At 37.5% G+C, this 10896-nt stretch overlaps 1 protein-coding gene across 1 annotated transcript in view; it reads left to right on the forward strand.

Annotated features, from left to right (window-relative positions):
* Positions 1 to 10514, forward strand: part of B3GLCT (beta 3-glucosyltransferase) — a 95683-nt gene extending 85169 nt beyond the window's left edge. The window contains exon 15 of the mRNA XM_044777327.2: positions 8533 to 10514. Coding sequence (XP_044633262.2) covers positions 8533 to 8700 — 168 coding nt within the window. The 3' untranslated portion in view covers positions 8701 to 10514. The remainder of the gene's footprint in view (positions 1 to 8532) is intronic.
* The last annotated feature ends 382 nt before the right edge of the window (positions 10515 to 10896 follow it).

Raw genomic sequence — 10896 nt, forward strand, 5'->3', positions numbered from 1 at the left:
AAAAATGTAGTCATTAGAAACTGACTCTGAGTAGAACCAGATGTTGGAGTTCATAGATAAAGACTTCAAAGCAGCTAATAAAACTCTAGTCACAGAATTAAAGGAAACTGTGTTCATAGAATTGAAGGAAAATATGATGACAATGACTCAAGAAATAACAAATCTTAATATAAAAATAGAAACTATGATAAAGAACCAAATGAAAATTCTATAGTTGTAAAACTCAATAACTGAAATGAGAAATTAGCTAGATGCACTTAATAGTAGATTTGAGATGGGAAAAGAAACAATCAGTGAATTTGAAATCAGATCAATAGAAGTTACCAGGTCCAAACAATAGAGAGAAAAAAAGACTGAAGAACAATGAACAGAGCCTCCTCAGAGACATGGGGTAGAACATAAAGTGTGCCATCATACGTTTAATGGGAGTCCTAGAAAGAGAAGGGAGAGACAATTAGACAAAAAGTTTTTTGAATAAGGGTTAAAACTTCCCAAATGCAATGAAAAACATTTATCTGTAGATCCAAGAAGCTCAACAAAGCTCAAGTAGGATAATCATGAAAAGAATCACATGTAGACCTGTTATAGTCACATGGTTGAAAAACAATGAAGAAGTGAAAAGTCTTAAAAACAACAATAACCTAATGAAAAGGAAAACAAAAAGTGATTATTGGCTGATTTCCCGTTAGAAATAATAGAAGGCTGAAGGCAGGAAGAAAAACAGAAACTAATCAACCAATGATTCTTTATCCAGTAAAACTATCCTTTCAAAACAGAAGTGAAATAAAGACATTCCCAGATAAACAAAAAGTGAGAGAATTATTTTCTAGTAGACCTTTCCTACAAGAAAAACTAAAGGAGATCCTTCAGACTGAAAGGAAATGACACCACATGGTAATTGGAATATATAGGAAGGAATGAAGAATACTGGAAAAGGTTAATATGAGGGAAAATATAAAAGACTATGTATGTGTTTGTGTGTATATATACATATCTGTATATATGTGCATATATATATAATTAAGAGAAGAAAAAATGGGTGTATATAAACACACATAACCATATATGTATATTTTTCTCAATTTCTTTAACAAATACAAGATTGTTTAAAACAGTAATTATAACCCTATATTGTTGGGTTTATGACATAGATAAATGTAATATATATGATGACAATAGCACAAAGGCAGGGGAAGGAAATGGAGCTATATTATAGCAAAGTTGATTTTATTGGAATTAAGTCAGTATTAATCTAAGTTAAAGATGCATACTGATTCTTAGAGCAATCTCCAAGAAAATAACTTTAAAAATAAAGCTTAGGGGCTGGCCCCATGGCCGAGTGGTTAAGTTCGCGCGCTCCGCTGCAGGCGGCCCAGTGTTTCGTCGGTTCGAATCCTGGGCACGGACATGGCACTGCTCGTCAGACCACGCTGAGGCAGCGTCCCACATGCCACAACTAGAGGAACCCACAACGAAGAATACACAACTATGTACCGGGGGGCTTTGGGGAGAAAAAGGAAAAAATAAAATCTTAAAAAATAAATAAATAAATAAAGCTTAAAATATCAATAAAGGATTTAAATGTGCACTAAAAGATTTTGTTTAACAAGAAAAAATGTCAATAAAGGAGAAACAGAGGGACAAAAAACACAGGAGACATAGAAAACAAATGGTAAAATGGCTGATGAAAATATAACTATATCCATTATTACATTAAATATAAATGGATTAAACACCCTAGTCAAAAGGCAGAGACTATCAAACTGTATAAAAAACAGGATTTGACTATATTTTCTCTATCAGAGTCAAGTACACTTTAGACTTATAGACACAAATAGGTTGAATGTGAAAGGATGAGAAAGGATATGCCAAGCAAACAGTTAATCATAAGAGAGCTTGAGTGGCTATATTAATATTAAACACAATAGATTTTAAGAACAGAAATATTGCTAGAGAAGAAAGAGGGGGACATTTCATGACAAAAGATCAATACATCAAGAAGACATAAAAATTATAAGTGTGTGTATATACCCAACAACAGATATTCAAAATAGATGAAACATAAATGGACAGAACTGAAAAGAGAAATAGACAAATATTAACTACTTGACCTGACTGACATGTATAGAACATTTCATCTGACAGCAGAATGCACGTTCTTTTCAAGTGTACATGGAACATTCTACAGGATAGACCATATGCTAGGTGATAAAACAAGTCTCAACAAATTTAAAAGGATTGAAAATATACAAAATCTTGCAGCAATGGAATGAAATTAGAAATCAACAGAAAAAGTATTGAAGGAATCCCCAAATATTTGGAAATAAAACAACATAGTTTTAAATAACCCGTGGGTCAAAAAAGAAATCATTAGGAAAATTAGAAGATATCTTGAATGGAATGAAAATGAAAATACAACATATCAAAAATTTTGAGTGTAGTTATATAGTAATTAGAAATTTATAGTTTTAAACACATACTAGGAAGGAATAAACATAGTAAATCATTAATCTAAGCATATACATTGAGAAGCAAAAGAATAATATCAAATAAAACCTGAACTTAGTGGAATAAAAGAAATATTAAAAGTTAGAGCACAAATCAATGTAGAAAACAGAAAAACAGCTGAGAAAATAAGTTAAGCCAAAAATTTGTTCTTTTAGAAAGATAAACCAACTTGGTAAACGTTGAGTTAGATTGACCATGAGAAAAAGAGAGAAGATACAAATTGCCAAAATTAGGAATGAAGAAAGGGACATCATTACAAACCCTACCAAAATCATGCCAACAAGTTAAAAAAATTGAGTGAAATGGAGAAATTTCTAGAATCACACTCATTAGCAAAACTGTCTCAAAAAAGCCATAGAAAATGTACTTAAACCTATCTACATTGGTGAAATTGGATTAGAGGAGCGAGAATACTTCCCAATTCATTTTATGAGGCCAGGATTTACCAAATATGTCAAAGATGCATGTTGTTATCCCTACAGGAAGCACTAAGACGATCACTCAAAAAACAGCTAAAAAATTAACTAAGGGATTAAAATGGTACATCATAAAAGTAAACTACAGGCCACTATTCCTCTTGAATGTAGATGCAAAAATCCTTAACAAAATATTAGAAAACTGAATCCAGCAATATATAAAAAGGCTTATATGTCATGACGAAGTGGAATTTATCACAGGAATGTGAAGTTAGTTTAATATCCAAAATCGGTTATGTAACATATGAGTAGAATAATGAGTAAAAACCACACGATCCTCTCAATAGACACAGAGGAAGTATTTGATAAAATCTAGTCCCCCTTCATGATAAAAAACAAACAAATAGAAAAACAACTCTCAACAAAATGGAAGAGAACTTCCTCACCCTGATAAAGTGAATCTACAAAATAAGACGATTGGAAACAAAGCAGGCATGGCCAGTCTCCCCACTTTTATTCCACATTGCACTCAGGTTCTAGCCAGTGTAATGAGGCAAAAAAAGAAATACGAGGGTGCAGATTAGAGAGGAGGAAATAAAATGGTCTTCATCCACAGACAACATGATCTTGTGTGGAGAAAATCCTAAGAATCTACCAAGGGAAGAAGCTGCTAGAACTAATAGACGAGTTTAGCAAGATTGCAGGCTACAAGATCATATAGAAAAGCAATCTGTATTTTTTAGCAGCTGGAAATCTCAAAATGAAATGAAGAAAATTTCATTCAAAATAGCATCAGAATGAATAAAATACTTAGGAATTAATCTTAGAAAGAAATTACACTGAAACTATAAAATGTTGCTAAGAGAAATTAAGATCTAAATAAATGAAGAGATGTATACCATATTTACGGATTGGGAGGCTCAATATTGCTATGATAACAGTTTTCCCTGTTGATTTTTTAATATTCATTTTAGATGAATTTATTAATTTAAATGAATTTATTAATTCATTTAAAGTTAACTTTAATAATTTTATCCTGAATGCCCACATGAAGTGTTCTGGATCAGAGACAGACTTTTAAAGTAAATACCTCACAGTAAATAATAAGCACATCTTGCCTCCACCCCCGACTCCCCTTGCCCCTTTGACCTGGTTTTTACCTCTAGGGCAATACGGTGAGAGCCAGGTCAGTTGTCCTACACACGTGGCCAGAGACCCCATAAGCAAGGGACAAGGAAAAATTGTTTTCTCTGCTTACAAAGGTGAAGGAGGCAGCTGTCCCTTTCCCATTTTTGCTCCAGCCCTTTGGGTCTGCCAGTTAGGTCTCCAGAGACCTCGTAACTCCTTGAAGTGTAACTGTAACCCTAGGGCGATAGTGTTCAGGTCTCCTGGCACGTTGGGGCTTAACCTAGGGGCCTAGTTTAGGGGTGTAACCATTGGCCTTCTCCAAGAGTTAGGGGAAGTTTTACTCTCGGTTTGGTTCAGAGCAGTTAACTGGACAAATGACTACAGATCCAATTCTCGTGGGATGTGAGATGTTTCTAGAAAGTTAAGGCTCAGGAACACAGAAATTCAGAGAAATTTTATTTCTCCACACTCCCCAAATTGATCTATAGATTCAGTGCAGTCCTTACTAAAATCATAGCAGCCTCCTTTATAAAAATTAACAAGCTGATCCTAAAATTTATATGGAAGTACAAAACAGTTTCTTAAAGGGAGATCAAAATTGGAGGACTTACACTTTCATGATCTGAAAACTTACTATAAAGTTATGATAATCAAGAGAATGTGAAATTAGTATAAAGATAAACATGTATGTCAATGGAACAGGATAGAGATTTTAGAAATAAACCCTTCTATTTATGGATTTTTGACAAAGATGCCAAGGTAGTGCAGTGGGAAGATGGAACAAATGGTGCTGTAACAATTGTAAATATATCTCTCCACGTACAAAAAGTGAGCTTAGAACCTCGCCTCACACCATACACAACAATTAACTCAAAATGGATCACAGTATAAAAATAAGAGCTAAAGCTATAAACTGCTGGAAGAAAGCAGGGATAATTCTTTGTGACCTTAGTTTAGGCAAAGATTTATTATGACGTCAAAAGCATGATCCATAAAAGGAAAAATTCATATATTAAACTTCATAACAATTTAAAAATCTTTGCTCTTCAAAAGATATCATTAATAAAATGAAAAAAGAAACTCATAGACTGGGAGAAATATTTGCAAATCATGTGTCTGGTAGAGGACTTGTGTCCAGAATATGTAACAATCTTTTACAACTTCATGAGAAAACAAACTGCTCAGTTTAAAAAGGGCAAAATATTTGATCAGACATTCCCGTAAAGAAGATATCTGAATGGCTGTAAGCACATGGAAAGATGCTCAACATTGTTAGTCATTAGGCCAATGTAAAATAACTGTGAGGTGCTGCTATACATCTACTAGAATGGCCATAAGCCAAAGGACAGACCATACCAGGTGTTGACGAGGGTGTGGAAAAACTGGATCTCTCGTACATTGCTAGTGGGAGTGTAAAATACAGTCACGGTGGAAACATTTTGGCAGTTTTTTAGAAGTAAAATCCATGTGGTAGGCAATTTATGACAGATCTCAGTGGTCCCTCCTGGTGGTATTCACACTCATGTATAAGCCGCTCCTCTTGAGTGTGGGTCAATAGCATATGGCAAAGGCGATGGGATGTCTCTTCTGGAATTAGGTTACAGAGGATGTGACTTCCACCGTCCTCGCAGCCTCTCCCGGTTGCCTTCTTAGCTTGCCTGTTTTGATGAAGCAAGCTGCCGTGGGGGCGAGGAGGTGAGTCCCTCAGTCCAATAGCCCTCGAGGACTTGAATACTGCTGGCAGCCAAGTGAGCTGGGAAGTGATTCTTTTCCTAGTTGAGCCTTCAGATGAGACCACAGAGCCTGGGCTGACATCCTGATTGCAACCTTGTGAGGGACTGTGGAGCAGAGGTCCCAGTTAAGTTGCGCCCAGACTCCTGACCTGTGAAAGCTGTGTCACAATAAATGCGTGTTGTTTGTGTGGTATGTCCATACACTGCAATATTGCTCAGCAAAAAAAGGAATGGACTACTGATAGATGCAACACCACCAAGTGAAGGATGCCAGGCACAAAATACTGTTATGATTCCATGATAAGAAATTTCTAGAAAACGCAATACTATACAGAAAAAGCAAATCAGTGGTTTCTTGGGTCTGCTGTTGGAGGTGGGGATTGACTGAAAATGCATGCAAGGGAATTTTGGGGGAATGATGGTAGTGTTCTAAAACTGGATTTGTGGTTGCCTAACTCTGGAAATTTACTAAAAATTTTCAAACTACCATTGCTGTGCATGAATTTTATGGTATGTAAATCATACCTCAATACAGCTGTAAAAAAGTGTTTATCTAAGGAAATACCATTTTAATCTCCATTTGTTGCACTGTGCAGTGTGCTCTAATCTTTACAGGTAAGAAGGTTTTATTTTTGCCCACTTTATGTCTTTCTCATGCAGTTTAAGCCATCTCTCTTTTCATGGTGGGTGCACAGCGTCCCACTGTGCTCCACGTCTGGTCCTACATCCTCCTTCCTTGCCCCTGACCTGCCTGTTTGGGATTTCCTTTTGGCATTTTGGGCACAGAGATGTGATTATTAGAAGCGGTGTAGACTTCTTGGTGTTACGGCTGCCTCTTTGGATGCAGTTCATTTTTCTGGTTTTGTCTTGTTCTTTTCCATGACCTTGTTTATCAGAAGTGATTAGCATATGCTAATCCTTAACAAGCCAGCTCTTCACTTGCATACACGGCTCCTGAGATGCAGTTAGTCCCTCCTGGAATCTGCATTAACAGAGGGAAGCTCTTAGGGGTTTATCGTTTTCCCGTTAGATATATTTGTATGTCCAGCAGTTCATTTTCCAGTGTGAGCAACAAGCAAAGATTTGTTTCTTCTGCTTTCATTTCTTTCTTCTGGGACCATCATGGAATTATGTGAGCCCTGAATTGAGAGGATGTTTCTCCTAGATTTTCTTCCCTGCCAGTAAACTCTCTGAGGGCCTTGCAAATAAACATCGTATAATATATACATTCCCTCAGCTAATACTCAATACCTTCCCAGCTCAGTTAGGCTTTATTCCAGTATGTATTTTTGGTCTCTGTCTGTCTTTTCTCTTTAAAATTCCCTTCTTAGATTTTTAACTCCATGAGCATTTGGAATTTTTAAAGGGCAATAAAATATCCATTATGAAGGCTCTCCCCCACCTTAGCGTGAAGTCTTCCTCACAGATATTATTGTTCAAACACTCGTCTGAGCAGGACATTTGTGCCACCACTGGATAAAGGAGGCCAGCATGGTCAGAGTGCAGTTGACACGCGTGCCTGTGGACTGAGCGCCAGCTGCAGGTGTGCTGGCAGGATGCTGGGCCAGGAGCTGGTCTCGCTCCTGCTCTCTCCCGAGCCCACATTTGCTGCTCATATTACCGGGGAGAGTGATAGCTTCTGTGAGCTCTGCTTTCCTCATCTGTACCTTGGGTTTGAATCATGATACTCTGACCATCTTGCAAGGTTGTTTCAAGGATTGAATGAGGTAAAGTTTAATGAAGGTATTCTGTAAACCATTTTTAAAAGTTTGTGTTCATATCAAAATTTAAGCAGGACATAACAAAATCTTATCCTAGAGAAGACTTGTTTTTACAGTGTATTATATCTAGTTTTAATAAAGCCAAGACTGTTTTAGTGTTGATAGCCCAGTGCGTTACTCTAGAACACAGGTGGGCCGTGTAATTTATAGACAGGGTGAGCACTGGGAGAAAGCGGATGCTTTGTTGGGAGTAAACCAAATACTATCTGTTTCAGTTTCCTCCCATACCCCGTAGGTTACTTCTTCAATCTGGTCATTCTAGGCTATATCTGATTCTGCTTAAATTTAATCTTTTAACTTCTAGAGAATTTTGAAATGATGATGATGCAAAAACTTTTTAGGCCCTCTTTCAAACTGCTTCTCGTTGCTCAAAATTTCCATTCACGCTTGTGGAACCAGACTAGATATTTGGGTCGGAAGAGTGTTTGTGACTTTACCCCTCTCCCTACAAGCTCCGTGTTCCCTGCTCTGAAAGACTTATACCCAGTTACATGTTAGAGCCGTGGGCAGGCAAAGGGAACCCCGAGCACGCCTTGCCCAGTGTGCCCTGCCCCACGCAACCCATGCATGGCCACAGTTTCTTTAGTGGGACCTTGAAATAACCATTTTTCTGCCTTTTTGTAGAAGTCATAATAGTAATTTAAATGACTTACCAAGGAAAGCTTTTTATGTTGACTCCCGTGGTTGCGGCATCTCCCAGAGGCATGGCTGTGGAACGTAGAAGCAAAAGGCCCTGCATTTGGAGTGATGCATTTGGGATATTAAAGTAATTGGAGACGCAAAAGTGAACAGCCTGCAGTTAGAGGGAAGATTTTAGTGGAAGAGGCCTTCCTTCTTGTTTTTAGATTCCCGTAACTAATATGAAATATCTCAGGAAAGCAGTGCTTCGTAGATTCCAGTGCTGTTCAGAAGCAGAACTGTTTTCGGTGAATGAGAGAGCATCATTCTCTGTTCTTCCTCCTGCAGGCTCGGCCTGTGGATTACCCTCAGGCCTACCTTTCTCACCAAGTTCCCATATCGTTCCACAAACACTGGAACATCGATCCGGTGAAGGTGTATTTCACGTGGTTGGCACCCCGTGAGGAAGACAAAGCCAAGCGGGAGACACAGAAAGGCTCTAAGGAGGAGCTGTGAAGCATGGTGGCCTGTGCACCCTGGCGTCATCCTGCTGTGCTGCCATCATACTACTTATGTGTGCCACGTCGGATTGGAAGCTTCCTGACGTTAGGGGGAAATTATGTATATAGTATTTTTTAAGGGGGGGGGAGAAAAGAAGTCATGGGGAAACAGATTTTTTTTCTGGGAAAAATCACTTGCTTTTGCATTATGCAGTAACTGTAACACACAGTGATAACTGTGTATTTTTCAAGCTGTGATACAGCAGCTTTATTTCTGTCACAGAAAAACAAGTGGTACGAGAAGCCTCCTTCCTGTCTCTCTTCATTATAATGAAGGGTTCAGTTGGGCGTGAGACTGGAGAGACGTGACTGTCATTCTGTATGTATATATATAAAGAAGAGGGACAGCCTGTTGACATGGAAATTACAATGGTGTAAACTTTTTAACCATATTGCTGGTGATGAAAATTATTTCCTAGTAACTTGGTAGGAATAATGCTATATTAAGGGTCATTCAAAAAACATCATAAAACTCTGGCGGTGACATCCCCTGTAATCTATAATCAGAAGTATGTTTTATCTGTTTCCCTGTTTGTGCCTCATCAAAAGAATAATTCCTTTAGATTCATCTGTGTTCTGTTTCTCCCTGAAGCCCTATCTTTATGACCTACTTGTAACATGGAAGTGTACTGGATGCTGCCAGAAAATAGTGTCCTCAATATTTAAAAGCAGTGTTGTGTTTTATTCAAGTCAGTGAGCTCTGTGTAAGTCTCAGGAAGTGAATTAAGTTAATTTGTCCCTGATGTTTTACTCTTATTTTTCTTGGTTGTTACTTAACGACTCTCTGACTCAGAATAGACCCCCTGGGGTACCCTGAAACCCTAGTGGAAGGACAGCATGGTGATCTGACAATTTCCCTGGGTTCTTAAAGAATGAAATTTGAACCTAGTATTCTGAAACAGCTCTAATTTTCAAATCATATGTTTAATATATAGTAATTTAACACAGTATTAATTTGTACAAAGTACTCTGTATTTTAATGTTTTAATTATATAATTCAGTTTTCTAAAGGTATTTGCATAAAATTTGATTTTGATATATCTTAAACTAGTTTTGGTATAGTAAAATACTTTCCTCTTTTTTTTTTTAATAAAAATTGCTATTCATTAACTTTGCTTGTAATGCTTTTATAGGCAAGCACAGAGTTTTAAAGCCATACCACCAAAAGTACCCATGTGTATGTTTTTTAAACAATCTATCTTTCTTGTAGCTTAGATTTGACTCATTACCAAAATGATGCAATATTATTCACTGTTTCCCAAGTTAGCAGATCCCAGGACTGTTGTGGTTCAGTGGTAACTGAATGTGTTGGGTTCATTTTTGTGAAAGTGGATTTTGTGGCCCACCCGAGGAATGGATCAGGGACAGTCGGCTGGGTGAGAGGCACCCTAAGGGTTTATAGATCCCGTCCAGGTGTTGGTGATGACATCAGCATTGTTGTCATAGCTGGAATTTATTGTCATGCTACCATCATGGTCACCGTTGTGTCATCTGAAATGAGACTCCTGGAGGTTCTGGCTGCCTGACGCCAGGGAGAAGAGTCTTCCTACTCCTGCCTGCCAACTGTCACACTCAGAAAACAGTGTATTCATCAGACAGGGCCAAACTGGCCTCTGAACGTGAAGATCCATGTTAAGCTTTCCCTGTGTTATGATCAGTGCCTTCTGCTGACACCGGAGCACCTCCTCTGGTACTTTTGGTTGTTTATTAATTATGTTTACTTTTTGGAACTATGTAAGCCTAACCGCAAATAAAAGATCTTTGCCTATGTTTCTGATTTTCCCAATGTATTTGTTAATCCAACCTAGAGTGGGAGTGGGGAGGATCATGGGGAAAAGGAATTAATGAAATCAGAGAAAAAAGTGGGCAGCTCAGTAAATATAGTTTTCAGAGATAAAAATTAATAGAAATCTGTCCTTTTAAGAGAAATCCATTAGACATTGAAGATATATTTACACAAAGTCTATAAAACCATTATCAATTTTATTATATAATGAATTGGAGATGTTATGCAAAACTGATTCCCATGTTCAGTTCACATCTGAAGAACTAAGTTTTGATTCTGAACTTGCCAGGAGAGATCCTGTCCTATTCATATTTCCTTTGCCTCCTTGATAGGAATTTACTTCCAAATGGCTATTTTTATCCTAGG

The sequence above is a fragment of the Equus asinus genome, chromosome 11, assembly GCF_041296235.1.
Source record: "Equus asinus isolate D_3611 breed Donkey chromosome 11, EquAss-T2T_v2, whole genome shotgun sequence".
In the NCBI taxonomy this organism is placed as follows: domain Eukaryota; kingdom Metazoa; phylum Chordata; class Mammalia; order Perissodactyla; family Equidae; genus Equus; species Equus asinus.